The sequence below is a fragment of the Salvelinus fontinalis genome, unplaced genomic scaffold (assembly GCF_029448725.1).
Source record: "Salvelinus fontinalis isolate EN_2023a unplaced genomic scaffold, ASM2944872v1 scaffold_0158, whole genome shotgun sequence".
NCBI classification, from domain to species: domain Eukaryota; kingdom Metazoa; phylum Chordata; class Actinopteri; order Salmoniformes; family Salmonidae; genus Salvelinus; species Salvelinus fontinalis.
The window spans coordinates 118,649-141,191 of record NW_026600367.1 but is presented as its reverse complement, the minus strand read 5'-3'; the positions used below and the strand labels follow the sequence as shown (position 1 = coordinate 141,191).

The 22,543-nt window shown below is 46.7% G+C and overlaps 2 protein-coding genes across 4 annotated transcripts in view; one reads left to right on the top strand and one right to left on the bottom strand.

Moving 5' to 3' along the window:
* Positions 1–3,776, top strand: part of LOC129843747 (protein Jumonji-like) — a 114,951-nt gene extending 111,175 nt beyond the window's left edge. For both annotated transcript variants that reach the window (XM_055912329.1, XM_055912328.1), the window contains exons 18-19: positions 731–838; positions 1,530–3,776. In XM_055912329.1, the coding sequence (XP_055768304.1) occupies positions 731–838; positions 1,530–1,739 (318 nt within the window). In that variant the 3' untranslated portion in view covers positions 1,740–3,776. The remainder of the gene's footprint in view (positions 1–730; positions 839–1,529) is intronic.
* Positions 3,777–3,919: 143 nt separating this feature from the next.
* Positions 3,920–22,543, bottom strand: part of LOC129843753 (dysbindin-A-like) — a 36,105-nt gene continuing 17,481 nt past the window's right edge. The window contains exons 8-10 of one of the 2 annotated variants that reach the window (XM_055912335.1): positions 10,768–10,923; positions 9,676–9,813; positions 3,920–4,412 (exon numbers count right to left, since the gene is read on the bottom strand). In XM_055912335.1, the coding sequence (XP_055768310.1) occupies positions 4,114–4,412; positions 9,676–9,813; positions 10,768–10,923 (593 nt within the window). In that variant the 3' untranslated portion in view covers positions 3,920–4,113. Of the gene's footprint in view, positions 4,413–9,675; positions 9,823–10,767; positions 10,924–22,543 lie in introns of both variants that reach the window. The other variant, XM_055912334.1, reaches the window with a different exon arrangement.

Sequence of the window (22,543 nt, the reverse complement as noted above, 5' to 3'; positions counted from 1 at the left end):
GTCTTACTTTATTGTCCCTGGAGGGAAAATGTTGTGTTTATTCTATGTCCTGATGACATGCTCCTCATGTCCCTGCAGGTGGTTCAGGAGGGGACATGTTGTGTTTATTCTATGTCCTGATGACATGCTCCTCATGTCCCTGCAGGTGGTTCAGGAGGGGACATGTGTTTATTCTATGTCCTGATGACATGCTCCTCATGTCCCTGCAGGTGGTTCAGGAGGGGACATGTGTTTATTCTATGTCCTGATGACATGCTCCTCATGTCCCTGCAGGTGGTTCAGGAGGGGACATGTGTTTATTCTATGTCCTGATGACATGCTCCTCATGTCCCTGCAGGTGGTTCAGGAGGGGACATGTTGTGTTTATTCTATGTCCTGATGACATGCTCCTCATGTCCCTGCAGGTGGTTCAGGAGGGGACATGTGTTTATTCCATGTCCTGATGACATGCTCCTCATGTCCCTGCAGGTGGTTCAGGAGGGGACATGTGTTTATTCTATGTCCTGATGACATGCTCCTCATGTCCCTGCAGGTGGTTCAGGAGGGGACATGTTGTGTTTATTCTATGTCCTGATGACATGCTCCTCATGTCCCTGCAGGTGGTTCAGGAGGGGACATGTTCTGTTTATTCTATGTCCTGATGACATGCTCCTCATGTCCCTGCAGGTGGTTCAGGAGGGGACATGTGTTTATTCTATGTCCTGATGGCATGCTCCTCATGTCCCTGCAGGTGGTTCAGGAGAGTGAGAACGTGGTGTTCTGTCTGGAGTGTGTCCTGCTGTACGTACAGAAACACAAGTCCTGCCGAGGCCTCAAAATGATGTACCGTTACGACGAGGTACTACAGTACACTACTACAGTACACTACACACTACTACACACTACTACAGTAAACTACACACTACTACAGTATACTACACACTACTACAGTAAACTACACACACTACACACTACTACAGTAAACTACACACTACTACAGTATACTACACACTACTACAGTAAACTACACACTACTACAGTACACTACACACTACTACACACTACTACAGTAAACTACACACTACTACAGTATACTACACACTACTACAGTAAACTACACACACTACACACTACTACAGTAAACTACACACTACTACAGTATACTACACACTACTACAGTAAACTACACACACACTACAGTAAACTACACACTACTACAGTACACTACACACTACTGCAGCACACTACTACAGTATACTACACACTACTACAGTACACTACACACTACTACAGTACACTACACACTACTACAGTATACTACACACTACTACAGCACACTGGTTTAAATTCTTTCCAACATTTGATGTAACCTTATTTAACCAGGAGAGTGAACATTGTCAGAACATGAAAGCAGTTGAGCTCAACACCATCAGTACATTCATCGTCCAGACCTCCATTATTAGGCAGTAGGAGGTCGTCAATTACTACACCCACTCTTCAATGTCAACCCACATTCTTCTTCTCCCGATTCCAATTCCTCTTCCTCTCAGGACCAAATCAACCATCTGGTGAGCAGGGTGTGTGGGAGAGTGCTGGAGAGGAGCGGTGCTGAGAAGAGGAGAGGGACGAGAGGACTTCAGGGCCCCGGTGAGACGTCCACCCCGGCCAAACGCAGCGCCCGAAACAGAACCTCCATCACTGTGTCCCTCACCCGCCTCCCCTCCTCCACCCTGCCCAAGACCGCCATCAGCTCTAAATAACTCACATCATGGGCCGCGCTCCAATACTTCACATCCTTCCTTCCTGGGTTCTTTGAGGTAAACACAGATTTACAAGTGGGTTAGGTTACTACCACACAATTACTGTCACCAATACAACCAATTCACACCTGTGATTACTTCAAAGGAAGGAAGGAAGGATTTGTGAAGTATTCCAACAGGACCAGTGCTTCACTACGGTACATTTCTCTCTGCTCAGTGTGGAGAATGTGCTCCTTAAACCACGGCTTTTGCACTAGCGTAAAAAAACATGTTTTTAAGAGGCATTAATGGCTGGATTCAGTTCCGTATCGGAGGATCCGCATTTCAGCTCAATTGAAATTTGAAGGCAATGTTCCGGCGTTCACTGTATATCTCAGCTCAATCGGAAATGACCTGTAAAATGTGAGCGCAGATCTTCAGCGATACGGATTGAATCCAGCCCTTTCGTCCAATACTGTATATTGTATCTAGATATCACAATATCCTCCTAGCTACACCTACTGTTATTACTACAGACTTCACTTCCCTGGTGCTACATCTTGGTGCTCAATTTATACTGTATGTGGTGTAGTAATAATAATGATCATTTCTGTTTTGCTCAAAGCCATTGGACTGCATCCTGAACTGTGAACACGGTTTTAGAACTTGTTACCAATAAGTTGATTCTACAGTTTTGCGTTAGACTCCAACCAGTAATAAGGCTCTTCAGGGGTTTGTAATACATGAAAACGATACAAAGATTTTTCCAGCGGAGCGCAAAAAGTGGGTCATATTTATTAGTGCTAAACGTAGGAAAACGTTTTGCAACGGGAAAAACAAAAAACAAGCGTTCCTTATTGGACATGTTCAGGTAGTCCCTCCCCGTTTTGGCCCTTTTGCTTCCGTTTGGTTCCGAGTGAATACGACCCTGGCCCCTTCTCAGATCATTGATGTTATAATTGTTTAGAGAATTGGCCAAGAATGGAACGGCCATCATGGGCTTCACACCGCTCATCTGACCATTTTGGTGTGAAACACTGTGCCTAAAACAAAATGCATACTAATCATTTTCAATCACTTCTGGTGCCGATAGTTTTTGTTTTGTGACCAAGTTATCTACTCTAGACCCTTATAGGCTCTTGACCTGCAACTCTTGGGTCTCCGGGAATGTGTTCCAAATGGCAGCTTATCCCCTATTTAGAGCACTAGTTTTAACCAGAGCCCCGAGGGCACTATAGAGGGAATAGGGTGCCATTTGGGAGTCACAGTCCAGGTGTTTTATCAAAAAACTGAAAACCACAACAGCATTGTACATATAAAACAATGTCAATGTCTAAAGAGACATGAACCTGAGCCTTTTAAGGAATGGAATGCAGTGTTTTGGAGTAGGGACTAATGAAGAAAAAGCCTTTCCCCCGTTACTTCATCTGTGGCCCCGTATACACTCAACGGTTGTGATACAAAACACATCTAGAATTACATAAGCATTATGGAGACAATGAAATGGTTTTGTAATTGTTTTTTTGTGCAGACAAAAAAAGAATATATTGTATGACAACCCTTGTGTCCACTGTGTTGGACATTAGTTGTATGGGGCCAGGGTTGTCCTGGTAACATGTATGGACAAGTGCTGCTTATATCACTGAAGTACAGCATCGTTTCAATCCCCTCGTTTTGTACCTTGACTTTTTTTATGAAAAGGGAAAATAAGTAGAAGAACAATAAAAATCTACTATGTACAGAAGGAGTAACTCCTGTTGTTGCACTCCAGCCTCGAGACAAGAGTCCTTTAAATCAGCTTGTTGAGACCCCTTACAAAAACAATCCATTTTCAAAGTTGACATATATACACAGAGTTTGATGTTTTTGAAAAAGCGTGCTTAATGTTTTGGTTGTTTTTTACAACAGGCTCATTACAGCCCACCGTCTCATTTCTTCTCTCTGATTCTGTTTTCCTTCCATGCTGTTCCACGTTGGACAATGAACGGTTTACTTTCTATTTTATTTGTTAGTACCTATTAAGGTTGAATAAAAAGGTTTGACAGTGTCTATCCAAAAGTGTTCTTCTCAGTGCCGTGTGTCTGTACCCTCGAAGCATCCTGCCAAACGTGTGTGTGTTTAACAACCACCAAGCTATTCTAGTTATCGACTTCAAATCTTTGGTTTAAACTCCCAGTGTAATGTCTGAAGAATGCAGTCCATTGAACATTTTAAACAACTTTATTATTATTTACTTAGATATAATTGGATACAAGGAAGGAAGCTACAAGTCATTTATAAAAAACAGAAAAGAAAAAAAACTTTTTGGGGGGAAAATGCAAAACGGACCCCCAGATCAGCGTCGAGGATCTACCCTAGTGCCGTTCTCACCCAGGGGGCAGCTCTGTGACGGCTCCTAAGAGGCCTGCGAGTCGCTGTCGTCAGAGTTCTTGAACGTCTCTGCCTCGGGCAACGACACCAGGGCTGTGTCGGCCTGCACTTCCTCCTCGTCTGGCAGTACCAGGGGCTGATCTCCATCTCCGCTAGCCTCGCTGCCCTCCCCCTCCTGGCCCTCCCCCAGGCTCGTGTCCTGGCTGGTGTCCTGGCTGGCTGAGCCTGGCTCCGTGGAGGAGAAGGAAGACGGCTTGTACCTCAGGTCCGCCTGGGTGGGCACCCGCAGGGAGATCTCAGAGGACAACGACTCGGGGTCTGGACCTGGGGGACAGGAGGGAGGGAGAGGGAATCAGTCCAACATCACGGCTCTGCCCATATATGGGATACAGGGTTCCATTTGGGACTCAACCACATGCTCCATCATGTGATTCTAGTGTGCTGCAGTGTATAATCTCTGTTTTGTTTGAACTCATGACCACATTCCCATGACAACACAACTCTGTTATCCCCAGGGTGACGCGAATGCTTTGATACCCTGTGTTCATAAGAAAGTGGCTCGCTAGCAACGCACTTAAAACATGACTAAATGGACACAAGCAAATACGGTCTCTGTATCGTTGGTGGCTACATGATAGCATTAGCCATACCGTCTCTGTACCGTTGGTGGCTACATGATAGCATTAGCCATACCGTCTCTGTACCGTTGGTGGCTACATGATAGCATTAGCCATACTGTCTCTGTACCATTGGTGGCTACATGATAGCATTAGCCATACTGTCTCTGTACCGTTGGTGGCTACATGATAGCATTAGCCATACTGTCTCTGTACCGTTGGTGGCTACATGATAGCATTAGCCATACTGTCTCTGTACCGTTGGTGGCTACATGATAGCATTAGCCATACTGTCTCTGTACCGTTGGTGGCTACATGATAGCATTAGCCATACTGTCTCTGTACCGTTGGTGGCTGCATGATATCAACAAATGGTCGTCCCAAATTGCGCCCTATTCCCTACATAAATTAGTACAAATAAGTAGCAAGCGTTCTGCAAGCCTGTTTCTGTAGTGAGACAGCTTGATGTACCAGTACACCCCCTGGACAGGACATTAGTCTATCTCCTGTTTCTGTAGCGTGAAGCTACTCCCAATCTTCCAATTTCAGGGAGGACACTAACCACAAGGCCACTGAGTTGGTTATTCCCTACATAGTGCACTGTGTTGATAACTACCTGAGGTGAGTGAGGAGGTCGGGACTGCGTTGATAACTACCTGAGGTGAGTGAGGAGGTCGGGACTGCGTTGATAACTACCTGAGGTGAGTGAGGAGGTCGGGACTGCGTTGATAACTACCTGAGGTGAGTGAGGAGGTCGGGACTGCGTTGATAACTACCTGAGGTGAGTGAGGAGGTCGGGACTGCGTTGATAACTACCTGAGGTGAGTGAGGTGGTCAGGACTGCGTTGATAACTACCTGAGGTGAGTGAGGAGGTCAGGACTGCGTTGATAACTACCTGAGGTGAGTGAGGAGGTCAGGACTGCGTTGATAACTACCTGAGGTGAGTGAGGAGGTCAGGACTGCGTTGATAACTACCTGAGGTGAGTGAGGAGGTCAGGACTGCGTTGATAACTACCTGAGGTGAGTGAGGAGGTCAGGACTGCGTTGATAACTACCTGAGGTGAGTGAGGAAGTCAGGACTGCGTTGATAACTACCTGAGGTGAGTGAGGAGGTCAGGACTGCGTTGATAACTACCTGAGGTGAGTGAGGAGGTCAGGACTGCGTTGATAACTACCTGAGGTGAGTGAGGAGGTCAGGACTGCGTTGATAACTACCTGAGGTGAGTGAGGAGGTCAGGACTGCGTTGATAACTACCTGAGGTGAGTGAGGAGGTCAGGACTGCGTTGATAACTACCTGAGGTGAGTGAGGAGGTCAGGACTGCGTTGATAACTACCTGAGGTGAGTGAGGAGGTCAGGACTGCGTTGATAACTACCTGAGGTGAGTGAGGAGGTCAGGACTGCGTTGATAACTACCTGAGGTGAGTGAGGAGGTCAGGACTGCGTTGATAACTACCTGAGGTGAGTGAGGAGGTCAGGACTGCGTTGATAACTACCTGAGGTGAGTGAGGAGGTCAGGACTGCGTTGATAACTACCTGAGGTGAGTGAGGAGGTCAGGACTGCGTTGATAACTACCTGAGGTGAGTGAGGAGGTCAGGACTGCGTTGATAACTACCTGAGGTGAGTGAGGAGGTCAGGACTGCGTTGATAACTACCTGAGGTGAGTGAGGAGGTCAGGACTGCGTTGATAACTACCTGAGGTGAGTGAGGAGGTCAGGACTGCGTTGATAACTACCTGAGGTGAGTGAGGAGGTCAGGACTGCGTTGATAACTACCTGAGGTGAGTGAGGAGGTCAGGACTGCGTTGATAACTACCTGAGGTGAGTGAGGTGGTCAGGACTGCGTTGATAACTACCTGAGGTGAGTGAGGAGGTCAGGACTGCGTTGATAACTACCTGAGGTGAGTGAGGAGGTCAGGACTGCGTTGATAACTACCTGAGGTGAGTGAGGAGGTCAGGACTGCGTTGATAACTACCTGAGGTGAGTGAGGAGGTCAGGACTGCGTTGATAACTACCTGAGGTGAGTGAGGAGGTCAGGACTGCGTTGATAACTACCTGAGGTGAGTGAGGAGGTCAGGACTGCGTTGATAACTACCTGAGGTGAGTGAGGAGGTCAGGACTGCGTTGATAACTACCTGAGGTGAGTGAGGAGGTCAGGACTGCGTTGATAACTACCTGAGGTGAGTGAGGAGGTCAGGACTGCGTTGATAACTACCTGAGGTGAGTGAGGAGGTCAGGACTGCGTTGATAACTACCTGAGGTGAGTGAGGAGGTCAGGACTGCGTTGATAACTACCTGAGGTGAGTGAGGAGGTCAGGACTGCGTTGATAACTACCTGAGGTGAGTGAGGAGGTCAGGACTGCGTTGATAACTACCTGAGGTGAGTGAGGAGGTCAGGACTGCGTTGATAACTACCTGAGGTGAGTGAGGAGGTCAGGACTGCGTTGATAACTACCTGAGGTGAGTGAGGAGGTCAGGACTGCGTTGATAACTACCTGAGGTGAGTGAGGAGGTCAGGACTGCGTTGATAACTACCTGAGGTGAGTGAGGAGGTCAGGACTGCGTTGATAACTACCTGAGGTGAGTGAGGAGGTCAGGACTGCGTTGATAACTACCTGAGGTGAGTGAGGAGGTCAGGACTGCGTTGATAACTACCTGAGGTGAGTGAGGAGGTCAGGACTGCGTTGATAACTACCTGAGGTGAGTGAGGAGGTCAGGACTGCGTTGATAACTACCTGAGGTGAGTGAGGAGGTCAGGACTGCGTTGATAACTACCTGAGGTGAGTGAGGAGGTCAGGACTGCGTTGATAACTACCTGAGGTGAGTGAGGAGGTCAGGACTACGTTGATAACTACCTGAGGTGAGTGAGGAGGTCAGGACTGCGTTGATAACTACCTGAGGTGAGTGAGGAGGTCAGGACTGCGTTGATAACTACCTGAGGTGAGTGAGGAGGTCAGGACTGCGTTGATAACTACCTGAGGTGAGTGAGGAGGTCAGGACTGCGTTGATAACTACCTGAGGTGAGTGAGGAGGTCAGGACTGCGTTGATAACTACCTGAGGTGAGTGAGGAGGTCAGGACTACGTTGATAACTACCTGAGGTGAGTGAGGAGGTCAGGACTGCGTTGATAACTACCTGAGGTGAGTGAGGAGGTCAGGACTACGTTGATAACTACCTGAGGTGAGTGAGGAGGTCAGGACTGCGTTGATAACTACCTGAGGTGAGTGAGGAGGTCAGGACTGCGTTGATAACTACCTGAGGTGAGTGAGGAGGTCAGGACTGCGTTGATAACTACCTGAGGTGAGTGAGGAGGTCAGGACTGCGTTGATAACTACCTGAGGTGAGTGAGGAGGTCAGGACTGCGTTGATAACTACCTGAGGTGAGTGAGGAGGTCAGGACTGCGTTGATAACTACCTGAGGTGAGTGAGGAGGTCAGTACTGCGTTGATAACTACCTGAGGTGAGTGAGGAGGTCAGGACTGCGTTGATAACTACCTGAGGAGAGTGAGGAGGTCAGGACTGCGTTGATAACTACCTGAGGTGAGTGAGGTCGGGACTGCGTTGATAACTACCTGAGGTGGGTGAGGAGGTCAGGACTGCGTTGATAACTACCTGAGGTGAGTGAGGAGGTCAGGACTGCGTTGATAACTACCTGAGGTGAGTGAGGAGGTCAGGACTGCGTTGATAACTACCTGAGGTGAGTGAGGAGGTCAGGACTGCGTTGATAACTACCTGAGGTGAGTGAGGAGGTCAGGACTGCGTTGATAACTACCTGAGGTGAGTGAGGAGGTCAGGACTGCGTTGATAACTACCTGAGGTGAGTGAGGAGGTCAGGACTGCGTTGATAACTACCTGAGGTGAGTGAGGAGGTCAGGACTGCGTTGATAACTACCTGAGGTGAGTGAGGAGGTCAGTACTGCGTTGATAACTACCTGAGGTGAGTGAGGAGGTCAGGACTGCGTTGATAACTACCTGAGGTGAGTGAGGAGGTCAGGACTGCGTTGATAACTACCTGAGGAGAGTGAGGAGGTCAGGACTGCGTTGATAACTACCTGAGGTGAGTGAGGTCGGGACTGCGTTGATAACTACCTGAGGTGGGTGAGGAGGTCAGGACTGCGTTGATAACTACCTGAGGTGAGTGAGGAGGTCAGGACTGCGTTGATAACTACCTGAGGTGAGTGAGGAGGTCAGGACTGCGTTGATAACTACCTGAGGTGAGTGAGGAGGTCAGGACTGCGTTGATAACTACCTGAGGTGAGTGAGGAGGTCAGGACTGCGTTGATAACTACCTGAGGTGAGTGAGGAGGTCAGGACTGCGTTGATAACTACCTGAGGTGAGTGAGGAGGTCAGGACTGCGTTGATAACTACCTGAGGTGAGTGAGGAGGTCAGGACTGCGTTGATAACTACCTGAGGTGAGTGAGGAGGTCAGGACTGCGTTGATAACTACCTGAGGTGAGTGAGGAGGTCAGGACTGCGTTGATAACTACCTGAGGTGAGTGAGGAGGTCAGGACTGCGTTGATAACTACCTGAGGTGAGTGAGGAGGTCAGGACTGCGTTGATAACTACCTGAGGTGAGTGAGGAGGTTAGGACTGCGTTGATAACTACCTGAGGTGAGTGAGGAGGTCAGGACTGCGTTGATAACTACCTGAGGTGAGTGAGGAGGTCAGGACTGCGTTGATAACTACCTGAGGTGAGTGAGGAGGTCAGGACTGCGTTGATAACTACCTGAGGTGAGTGAGGAGGTCAGGACTGCGTTGATAACTACCTGAGGTGAGTGAGGAGGTCAGGACTGCGTTGATAACTACCTGAGGTGAGTGAGGAGGTCAGGACTGCGTTGATAACTACCTGAGGTGAGTGAGGAGGTCAGGACTGCGTTGATAACTACCTGAGGTGAGTGAGGAGGTCAGGACTGCGTTGATAACTACCTGAGGTGAGTGAGGAGGTCAGGACTGCGTTGATAACTACCTGAGGTGAGTGAGGAGGTCAGGCTGTTGTCTTCTCCTCCAGAGTTGAGAAAGACGTCGAGGGCCTCGTGGTCCGACACGTCCATCAGGTCCATCTGTTCCAGAACGTCAACGTTCACCTCCATGGAAGACATGCTACCTATTGGCCCTGTGGAGCGACACACACAACCAGCGTCACGTCACACTGCAGCTGCACCACACCGGTACTGTTACTCAGTCACATCCTGCCTCGATTTCTCACAAGGAATCTTGGAACTTATCCTCCAATATGGTTGAAAGAGAGGCGAGGAGATGGGGTGCGAGGAATCACGGAATGATGAATTGAGAACCTCAGACTGACAGACAGTACAACACTGAAGATATACACATGTCCCTGTTAGACTGACAGACAGACAGTACAACAGCACAACACTGACGATACACATGTCCCTGTTACTCAGACTGACAGACAACACAGCTCTGACATGAGACAGACAGACAGACAGCACCATCATACCTCAAGTATGATGAAAGCAGGAAGCACAATAAAAGACAAAGGAAACAGTCAATTAACTGGCGTCGCATCACTGGTTATTGTAAAGCTCAACGTCCCAGCATTAAACAGAGCAGAACAAGACGAGGGAAAAGTCAGAATCTAAAACACTTTGACCTACAACGTAGCAGTTACACCAGACCAAAGTTTAGAAAATATCTTAAAACACAAGTCAACCTTTTTAAAAAAGCCTTTCTTTGACCTTCTGCAATGTTTATTATTTTTATTTAACCTTTATTTAACTAGGCGCGTCAATTAAGAACAAATTCTTATTTTCAATGACAGCCTAGGAACAGTGGGTTAAATGCCTTGTTCAGGGGCAGAACCACAGATTTTTACCTTGTCAGCTCGGGGATTCGATCTTGCAACCTTTCGGTTACTAGTCCAACGCTCTAACCACTAGGCCCCCATGCCGTATCAACAGAGGTAGTGTTCCAAATGGAACCCTATTTCCTACAGACCCGTAGTGCACTACTTCCCAGGGTCCGTAGTGCTACGGTCCAAAGGGAACAGGGTGCCATTTGGGAGCCAAACAAGTGTGTGTTCTGGGTTCCAGCTCACCTCTTCTGTCGGTGATCTGCAGGTAGCCAGTAGAGAGGTACTGATCCATGTCCTGTTGGAAAGCTTCTTCAAAGTACTTCTGCCTCTCCTTCAGCTTCCCCTGCTGGGCGTGCTCCATGTCCAGCACCTTCTGGGCGTGCTCAGAGTCCAGCTCGGCTGGGGGGGAAACAGGAAGTACAGGACACGTAAAGGAACAGGAAGTAGAGGACACGTAAACATAGAGGTGGATAGAGGGTTGACTTGCTCTCACGGAAGCAGCCATTGAAAAGATAGGAGATGAGTTCAAGTACATCTCTATGGAGGTGAGTAATACCCTCTGGATAGACATAAGGACCAGACACAGTCAAATGATGACACCTCAGTCTTCCATTATATTATGGAAACATGTTTCACAAATGGTTACTGTGTAGGTCACTGTGTAGGTTACTAGGTTACTGTGTAGGTTACTGTGTAGGTCACTGTGTAGGTTACTGTGTAGGTTACTGTGTAGGTTACTGTGTAGGTTACTGTGTAGGCTACTGTGTAGGTCACTGTGTAGGTTACTGTGTAGGTCACTGTGTAGGTTACTGTGTAGGTTACTGTGTAGGTTACTGTGTAGGTTACTGTGTAGGTTACTGTGTAGGTCACTGTGTAGGTCACTGTGTAGGTTACTGTGTAGGTTACTGTGTAGGTCACTGTGTAGGTCACTGTGTAGGTTACTGTGTAGGTTACTGTGTAGGTTACTGTGTAGGTTACTGTGTAGGTTACTGTATATGTTACTGTGTAGGTTACTGTGTAGGTTACTGTGTAGGTTACTGTGTAGGTTACTGTATAAGTTACTGTGTAGGTTACTGTGTAGGTTACTGTGTAGGTCACTGTGTAGGTTACTGTGTAGGTTACTGTGTAGGTCACTGTGTAGGTCACTGTGTAGGTTACTGTATAGGTTACTGTATAGGTCACTGTATAGGTTACTGTGTAGGTCACTATGTAGGTCACTATGTAGGTCACTGTGTAGGTTACTGTGTAGGTTACTGTGTAGGTTACTGTGTAGGTTACTGTGTAGGTTACTGTGTAGGTTACTGTGTAGGTTACTGTTTAAGTTACTGTGTAGGTTACTGTGTAGGTGACTGTGTAGGTTACTGTGTAGGTTACTGTGTAGGTTACTGTGTAGGTTACTGTGTAGGTTACTGTGTAGGTCACTGTGTAGGTTACTATGTAGGTTACTGTATAGTCACTGTATAAGTCACTGTGTAGGTTACTGTATAGGTTACTGTTTAAGTTACTGTGTAGGTTACTATGTAGGTTACTGTATAGTCACTGTATAAGTCACTGTGTAGGTTACTGTGTAGGTTACTGTATAGTCACTGTATAAGTCACTGTGTAGGTTACTGTATAGTCACTGTATAAGTCACTGTGTAGGTTACTGTGTAGGTTACTGTATAGTCACTGTATAAGTCACTGTGTAGGTTACTGTGTAGGTCACTGTATAAGTCACTGTATACGTTACTGTGTAGTTTACTGTATAGGTTACTGTATAGGTTACTGTGTAAGTCACTATATAGGTTACTGTGTAGGTTACTGTGTAGGTTACTGTGTAGGTTACTGTTTAAGTTACTGTGTAGGTTACTGTGTAGGTGACTGTGTAGGTTACTATGTAGGTTACTGTGTAGGTTACTGTGTAGGTTACTGTGTAGGTTACTGTGTAGGTCACTGTGTAGGTTACTATGTAGGTTACTGTATAGTCACTGTATAAGTCACTGTGTAGGTTACTGTATAGGTTACTGTTTAAGTTACTGTGTAGGTTACTATGTAGGTTACTGTATAGTCACTGTATAAGTCACTGTGTAGGTTACTGTGTAGGTTACTGTATAGTCACTGTATAAGTCACTGTGTAGGTTACTGTATAGTCACTGTATAAGTCACTGTGTAGGTTACTGTATAGTCACTGTATAAGTCACTGTGTAGGTTACTGTGTAGGTCACTGTATAAGTCACTGTATACGTTACTGTGTAGTTTACTGTATAGGTTACTGTATAGGTTACTGTGTAAGTCACTATATAGGTTACTGTGTAGGTCACTGTATAAGTCACTGTGTAGGTCACTGTATAAGTCACTGTGTAGGTTACTGTATAGGTTACTGTATAGGTTACTGTGTAGGTTACTATGTAGGTTACTGTATAGTCACTGTATAAGTCACTGTGTAGGTTACTGTATAGGTTACTGTTTAAGTTACTGTGTAGGTTACTATGTAGGTTACTGTATAGTCACTGTATAAGTCACTGTGTAGGTTACTGTGTAGGTTACTGTATAGTCACTGTATAAGTCACTGTGTAGGTTACTGTGTAGGTCACTGTATAAGTCACTGTATACGTTACTGTGTAGTTTACTGTATAGGTTACTGTATAGGTTACTGTGTAAGTCACTATATAGGTTACTGTGTAGGTCACTGTATAAGTCACTGTGTAGGTCACTGTATAAGTCACTGTGTAGGTTACTGTATAGGTTACTGTGTAGGTTACTGTGTAGGTTACTGTATAGTCACTGTATTAGTTACTGTGTAGGTTACTGTATAAGTTACTGTGTAGGTTACTGTGAACATTAACACATATGTTGTATTAGTTGATGTTACTGAATATAAACAAGTCATTGTTTGGTATTCCTGTTAAGCTCCATGGGAAGTGGCAGCTTTTTGTCAGAGTAGCCTCCGCTCTTTTCTAGTGACCCCAAATCTATTGACCACATACATACAGTTTGGGACGCAACCTGGAGTTAGTCTTTTACATCAGATACATGTCTTCTTACTATAATAACGGTCAACATCATCCTACAGATATCATCAGATACATGTCTTCTTACTATAATAATGGTCAACATCATCCTACAGATATCATCAGATACATGTCTTCTTACTATAATAACGGTCAACATCATCCTACAGATATCATCAGATACATGTCTTCTTACTATAATAATGGTCAACATCATCCTACAGATATCATCAAATACATGTCTTCTTACTATAATAACAGTCAACATCATCCTACAGATATCATCAGATACATGTCTTCTTACTACACTGCTCAAAAAAATAAAGGGAACACTTAAACAACACAATGTAACTCCAAGTCAATCACACTTCTGTGAAATCAAACTGTCCACTTAGGAAGCAACACTGATTGACAATAAATTTCACATGCTGTTGTGCAAATGGAATAGACAAAAGGTGGAAATTATAGGCAATTAGTAAGACACCCCCAAAAAAGGAATGGTTCTGCAGGTGGTGACCACAGACCACTTCTCAGTTCCTATGCTTCCTGGCTGGTATTTTGGTCACTTTTGAATGCTGGCGGTGCTTTCACTCTAGTGGTAGCATGAGACGGAGTCTACAACCCACACAAGTGGCTCAGGTAGTGCAGCTCATCCAGGATGGCACATCAATGCGAGCTGTGGCAAGAAGGTTTGCTGTGTCTGTCAGCGTAGTGTCCAGAGCATGGAGGCGCTACCAGGAGACAGGCCAGTACATCAGGAGACGTGGAGGAGGCCGTAGGAGGGCAACAACCCAGCAGCAGGACTGCTACCTCCGCCTTTGTGCAAGGAGGTGCACTGCCAGAGCCCTGCAAAATGACCTCCAGTAGGCCACAAATGTGCATGTGTCAGCATATGGTCTCACAAGGGGTCTGAGGATCTCATCTCGGTACCTAATGGCAGTCAGGCTACCTCTTTCTGACAGAAAGAAGGGGTGTCAATGGCTTTCTGAGAGAGAGAAGGGGTGTCAATGGCTTTCTGAGAGAGAGAGAAGGGGTGTCAATGGCTTTCTGAGAGAGAGAGAAGGGGTGTCAATGGCTTTCTGAGAGAAAGAAGGGGTGTCAATGGCTTTCTGACAGAAAGAAGGGGTGTCAATGGCTTTCTGAGAGAGAGAGAAGGGGTGTCAATGGCTTTCTGAGAGAGAGAGAAGGGGTGTCAATGGCTTTCTGAGGGAGAGAGAAGGGGTGTCAATGGCTTTCTGAGAGAGAGAGAAGGGGTGTCAATGGCTTTCTGAGGGAGAGAGAAGGGGTGTCAATGGCTTTCTGAGAGAAAGAAGGGGTGTCAATGGCTTTCTGAGAGAGAGAGAAGGGGTGTCAATGGCTTTCTGAGGGAGAGAGAAGGGATGTCAATGGCTTTCTGAGAGAGAGAGAAGGGGTGTCAATGGCTTTCTGAGGGAGAGAGAAGGGATGTCAATGGCCTTCAGAGAGAGAGAGAAGGGGTGTCAATGGCTTTCTGAGAGAGAGAGAGAGAAGGGGTGTCAATGGCTTTCTGAGAGAGAGAGAGAAGGGGTGTCAATGGCTTTCTGAGAGAGAGAGAGAGAGAGAGAGAGAGAAGGGGTGTCAATGGCTTTCTGAGAGAGAGAGAGAGAGAGAGAGAGAGAAGGGGTGTCAATGGCTTTCTGAGAGAGAGAGAGAGAGAGAAGGGGTGTCAATGGCTTTCTGAGAGAGAGAGAGAGAGAGAGAGAGAGAAGGGGTGTCAATGGCTTCAATCGCTAAAATACAACAGTACCAGGATCCTAACAAGACAACACTACTACAGGATACTAACAACAGCAGAGGAACTAACACCCTTGACTTTACAGTCACACTTGTATTTTCTTACAAGCACCAACTTTGCTGGCAGCTGCTTTATGGAGGAACGGTTTTAAATCAAATCAAAGTTTATTTGTCACTGGCGCCGAATACAACAGGTGTTGACCTTACAGTGAAATGCTTACTTTCAGGCTCTAACCAATAGTGCAAAAAAGGTATTAGGTGAACAACAGGTAGGTAAAGAAATAAAACAACAGTAAAAAGACAGGCCATATACGAGGCTATAGAGGTAGCGAGGCTACATACAGACTTACTGTGATTGAGATACATGGTTGTCTCACCTAGTTACCCCCTTAAGATGAAAATCGCTCTGGATAAGAGCACCTGGTAAATGACTCAAATGTAAATTGATATCACCCACACTGTAGGCTAATTATTTACCTGCCTGCCCAAGGGTGTGTCCTCCAGATCAGAAAACAACAGTACTGTTATGTGAAGCCAGACATGTATCGTGACTATCGTACCAGTTAGCTCTAGTCCCCACTGTGAGCCATGTGTCTCTCTCGGTCTTAAAGACAGGAAGCACCTACCAACTTCTCAGAACAGCAGGAAGTGTTACTTTTATGGCACCATAGGAGTGTCTGTGTTACGGCTAGAGGCGCTACATCCTTTTAAAAGATGCATATTGTTGCACTGAATCTTTTGTCCTGATCAAGCTCTACTCATCATTAGCTGCCTTTACAAGAACGGACATCCATGTGGAGTCAAGTAACAGCAGATTGAGGAACTAACTATTTTCTTTATTTTCTGACAAAGTTCATCCCAGAAATGCTGCCTCATTGAAAATAAGAATTTCAACCCTGAATCATTGGATTCTCACAAATTCTTGAAATGCCAGCCAAGGTGCCAATTACAGGCTCAGGATTTTCAGGTAGGTCATTTCTCGTTAGAATCTACCAAAGCATTTGAACACAGTCAGTCAGTCACCCCTGTGGTAAAGGGGTGTTGTTGTTGTCAGTGGGCTGGGTGTGTCAACTCGACTAGTCCCAGCTGGGCAGGAAGTCAGCCAGCTGTCACCAGGCAGGGCCCCACAATAACTGTCCCCCAAACGGCTCCCTATTCCCTTTATAGTGCACTACTTTTGGACCAGAGACAATAGGAAATACACAGACTAGGGTGCCATTTCTAGGGAATACTAGGCTTCCATCTGGGAAACTACCTGTGATCAGAGACATGCCTTCTATCTGCCACATGGTGAACAGCAACTCAACAGAACCAGCCTCTGATTCACTAGAAATACCACTCTCCTTTTATCACATATTGCAACGCCACAACTCTTCATCCACAATACATCTACATGACGTCTCCCCATAGGTGGCGCGATGGCCTCCCCATAGGTGGCGCGATGGCCTCCCCATAGGTGGCGCGATGGCCTCCCCATAGGTGGCGCGATGGCCTCCCCATAGGTGGCGCGATGGCCTCCCCATAGGTGGCGCGATGGCCTCCCCATAGGTGGCGCGATGGCCTCCCCATAGGTGGCGCGATGGCCTCCCCATAGGTGGCGCGATGGCCTCCCCATAGGTGGCGCGATGGCCTCCCCATAGGTGGCGCGATGGCCTCCCCATAGGTGGCGCGATGGCCTCCCCATAGGTGGCGCGATGGCCTCCCCATAGGTGGCGCGATGGCCTCCCCATAGGTGGCGCGATGGCCTCCCCATAGGTGGCGCGATGGCCTCCCCATAGGTGGCGCGATGGCCTCCCCATAGGTGGCGCGATGGCCTCCCCATAGGTGGCGCGATGGCCTCCCCATAGGTGGCGCGATGGCCTCCCCATAGGTGGCGCGATGGCCTCCCCATAGGTGGCGCGATGGCCTCCCCATAGGTGGCGCGATGGCCTCCCCATAGGTGGCGCGATGGCCTCCCCATAGGTGGCGCGATGGCCTCCCCATAGGTAGCGCGATGGCCTCCCCATAGGTAGCGCGATGGCCTCCCCATAGGTAGCGCGATGGCCTCCCCATAGGTGACGCGATGGCCTCCCCATAGGTGACGCGATGGCCTCCCCATAGGTGACGCGATGGCCTCCCCATAGGTGACGCGATGGCCTCCCCATAGGTGACGCGATGGCCTCCCACAGGTAACACGATGGCATCCCCATAGATAACACGATGCAAAGTTGCTTGACAAATGGTTAACCAGTTGCATTTATTTATTTTATTTGTGCATACTGCAACAACTGAGGAATGTAGTTTTCGACGTGACCCACAAGCTGCAGCTGTGACCCGTGACGTTCTCTTGTTTCTCATAGTGGAAGTCAAATGGCTTTCTGACAGAGAGAAGGGGTGTCAATGGCTTTCTGAGAGAGAGAGAGAAGGGGTGTCAATGGCTTTCTGAGAGAGAGAGAGAGAGAGAGAGAGAGAGAGAGAGAGAGAGAGAAGGGGTGTCAATGGCTTTCTGAGAGAGAGAAGGGGTGTCAATGGCTTTCTGAGAGAGAGAGAAGGGGTGTCAATGGCTTTCTGAGAGAGAGAGAAGGGGTGTCAATGGCTTTCTGAGAGAGAGAGAAGGGGTGTCAATGGCTTTCTGAGAGAGAGAGAAGGGGGTGTCAAAATATATGAGCCCTCCAACCTCTCTATTGACCCCCCAGGGAAGGAGAGACGCAGCCTAATGCCCCCCAGCAGGATAAATGTATAATGATGAGCCCTCCAATCTCTCTAGGTCCCGTGTGGCTCAGTTGGTAGAGCATGGCGCTTGCAACGCCAGGGTTGTGGGTTCAATTCCCACGGGGGGGACCAGGGTTCAATTCCCACGGGGGGACCAGGATGAATATGTATGAACTTTCCAATTTGTAAGTCGCTCTGGATAAGAGCGTCTGCTAAATGACTTAAATGTAAATGTATTGACCCCCAGGGAAGGAGAAGTCTACTGAGGTTCCTCTTAGTGAAAGTAACACATTTTACTCTCCCTCCATGTCAAATAATCTCCTTAAAAAAGGAGGCGCACAGATTAGAATTGTTAATTGAGTTGAAGGAATCTTGGAGGAGAGATGGGGGTTCTTTATCTAAATTGAGAAGGCTCATGGCCTTCTAGGACGGCTCTTAATTCCACTGGTATAAACATTCTATTACTGCTCCTAATTCCACAGTTATAAACATTCTATTACCGCTGTTAATTCCACAGTTATAAACATTCTATTACCGCTCCTAATTCCACAGTTAAACATTCTATTACTGCTCTAATTCCACTGTTATAAACATTCTATTACCGCTCCTAATTCCACAGTTAAACATTCTATTACTGCTCTAATTCCACTGTTATAAACATTCTATTACCGCTCCTAATTCCACAGTTAAACATTCTATTACTGCTCTAATTCCACTGTTATAAACATTCTATTACTGCTCCTAATTCCACTGTTATAAACATTCTCCATGTCACGCGTCACCACTATAAATAGGAACCAAGATCAAATGTTCAGAGAAATGTAATTATATTTAATACCAAGCTATGTTAGGGGGGTTTCAGAGGGCAACCAGTGGTGACATTGTGTAAAGCCTAGTGAATCCAGTCATATACCCTCATCTGATAGACTTGTGAAGAGGGAAAAACAAAAAGGTCAGAGACCCCTACAGTGCATTACATTCCTATATATTATAAAGCAGTGGTCACCAACCGGTCGATCGCCATCTTCAAGGCATTCCTAGCGGATCACCAAACATTTCAGTAGAAAAGCCAACGATAAAGGCATAAAGGCCTGCGTTCCTTCTTCTTTTCTTCGTGTTGTTGGCGGTCGGTGCACTTGATGCACCAGGTAGATCTGTGGCTAAATCGACGGTGTCTACTGCGCTGGCCAATCGGATAGTTCAAATCACCGTGCCTCCCTACAGCTTCCACGACCCCAGCAAAGTTTGATACTAGCGGTAATGAAAGAGAGAGCAGGGACCGTGAGAGGCGGACCCTCTGCTGCTATCTCCCTCCCTCCGCTGAGACTAATGCCGTGTTCAAGACAACTGGGAACTTGGAAATGTCTGACTTCCGACGACAGTACGTTAGAGAACCAAATGTGGTGCTCACAGCTAATCCAATCATAGCGGTTTCAGACAGCACTGCTTACCTCAGCAAGCCATTGATCTCCGCAATAGCAGCCATAGTGTGCGTCCCAAATGTTACCCTATATAGTGCACTACTTTCTACCAGAGACCTGATCAAAAGTAGTGCACTATATAGAGAATAGGGTACCATTTGGGACGCAACCCTACTGCTGGTCTTACTCTAAATCACTAAACCTCTTTATTATAATGGTTAAGAGCCAGAGAAATCAATAACCTCTGAAGGGAGCGTAAAAGTAAGGAGTGAATAGACTGACACTTTAAGCCATTTTCCTGCTATTACTTCTCCAGTGCATTTTTACCCACACCGAGCGAATTACCCTCCTCACCCGGCTCCCAAGACTGATTTAAGTAGTAAAATGTCAACAACAACAAACAAAAACCATTTCAGACAGGTGTCCTATCGCTGCCTGCAAATCACCCATAGCAACACGGCAAGTCGCCCAGAGCAGAGGAACACACCGTTCACAGTCCAGTGAAGAGCAGATACCCCGGACCGTCTATGCCTGCGTGGGGGCATTCTAATTAGATTCTAATGTGGCATATCAGCTCTACATGTTATGTAAGAACGTTGCTGCACATTCCTGACCAGTGATGTGTATTAAGGGACTATTTAATAGTCAAGTAACTGGTAATCACTGCATTTATAGAGGACTTATTGACTGGTAGGATTGCTGCTGTTACCTACGTCACTAACACTTAGATCCATCCCTTCAAACTGACCTTTTCTGTTTCCTGACAATAGACAAACTGTTGTGGCAATAAGGAGCGTAACAGCATGGGTTCATCATGTGACTAAGTCACACACACACAACCCAGGCTACAGGAAGTCCTACTGAAAGAATACCGTGGCAGTAACACAGATCACCAACATCAAAGAATCCCCAAATAGACATTCCACTTTAAACATGAGGAGAATAACTAATACAGAGACAGACAGACAGAGAGGGAGGGAGAGAGAGAGAGACATGAAGACATAAAGAGAGAGACATAAAAAGAAAGAGGAAAATGGAGAGATACAGACAAAAAGATAGAGGGAAATGGAGAGATACAGACAAAAAGATAGAGGGAAATGGAGAGAGACATAAGAGAGAGAAAAAAATAGAAAAATGAGAGACAGAGACAAAGAGAGAGAGAGACAGAGAGAGAGAGACAGACAGCTAGAGAGAGAGACAGAGAGAGACAGCTAGAGAGAGAGACAGAGAGAGACAGAGACAGAGAGACAGCTAGAGAGGCTAGAGAGAGTGACAGAGAGAGATGGTGTTGATGGTGTTGACAGAGAGAGACAGAGAGAGACAGCTAGGGAGAGAGAGACAGCTAGAGAGACAGAGAGACAGCTAGAGAGACAGAGAGAGACAGAGAGAGACAGAGAGAGAGAGACAGAGAGGAGAAAAGCATTGTAACCTACAGGAGTTCCTGAAGCTCTTCCCTGGAGAGGACATGACTGGTGTCCTGGTGATCGTGACGACCCAGTCCCCGAGCGGATAGCGAGACCAGACGCTCAGCTATGCTACACCACCACTACAGCTAACCCCCCATTCTGCATCGACAGAGTGGTTACACACTACCTCGCTCGTACAGATAATGCTGCCAAACACACACACACACCGCGATGCTGTGAGGGAGCATGTGCAGTACTGCCAGGCTGAGGAGACACTGCTGTAGTGGTGAGGAGAGAGGAGGTCTGCCTGGGAGTATACCACTCACTACTCACAAGAGGGGGAGGGCTGCCTGGGAGTGTACCACTCACAAGAGGAGGAGGGGCTTCTAATAATAAAGACAGATAGTGGGAAACCTAGGCTGTATCATAAATGCCACCCTCTTCTCTACATAGTGCACTTTGGAAGTAGTGCACTAAACAACCTGCCAATTACCTTGTTGTTGCCCCTCCCCCTCAGGTCTACCTTGCTGTCTACCCTGCTAGACCTGCCCCGGTCAACTTTAAGTGCTGTTATTGTGAAGTGAAAACATCTAGGAGCAACAACGGCTCAGCCATGAAGTGGTAGGCCACAGTGCCTTCAGAAAGTATTCCTACCCCTTGACACATTTTGTTGTGTTACAGCCTGAATTCAAAACGGATTAAATTGATGTTTTTCCCCTCACCCATCTATACACAATACCCCATAATGACAAAGTGAAAACATGTTGAGATATTTTAGCAAATTTATTGAAAATGAAATACACAAATATCTCATTCACACCTCTTTGCTACGACACTCCAAATTGAGCTCAGGTGCATCCAATTTCCTTTGATCATCCTTAGACCACTGCCTTAGACAGCTATTTATAACGTCCAGGTTCAGAAATGTCCAGATCAACTAGCCCATGTCAGCTAACGTTGTTTAAGCTAGGTTTTTTTAGCCCTTAGATGTTGTTATAATGTTTGAGTTCGTCAGATATCATACGAACACATGGCAAAATGTGTACAATTGCAAGAAATTTGCTTTGAAACTGCAAAATGTTTTCTCCGCCAACAAGAGGCATGAGAACAATGTGTCATGGCCAGTGGTTGTGGCCATAGAAATAGATGTGTCGCGTTCCCCAAGGAACCTGGGTTTCTTCCTAGGTTCCTGCCTTTCTAGGGAGTTGTTCCTAGCCACCGTGCTTCTACACCTGCATTGCTTGCTGTTTGGGGTTTTAGGCTGGGCTTCTGTACAGCACTTTGAGATATCAGCTGATGTAGAAGGACTTTATAAATACATTTGCTTTGATCCTGTGTGAAAAGGTTTGGGAACCACTGAGCTACTGTACAATCTGCATATCATAATGCTATGCAAATGATCAGGTAATTAACCTTATCCTAGGCTATTGCTATATAAAGATACATTTAATGTACAGTGCTCTTCCAAGTTGAGCTAAAATGGTATTTTTGCTGAAGAGACACTCTTAAGAGATATTGATTGAGATTGATCTCTACAGAGACTACCGCGGAGGAGGGATTGATCTCTACAGCGACTACCGCGGAGGAGGGATTGATCTCTACAGAGACTACCGCGGAGGAGGGATTGATCTCTACAGAGACTACCGCGGAGGAGGGATTGATCTCTACAGAGACTACCGCGGAGGAGGGATTGATCTCTACAGAGACTACCGCGGAGGAGGGATTGATCTCTACAGAGACTACCGCGGAGGAGGGATTG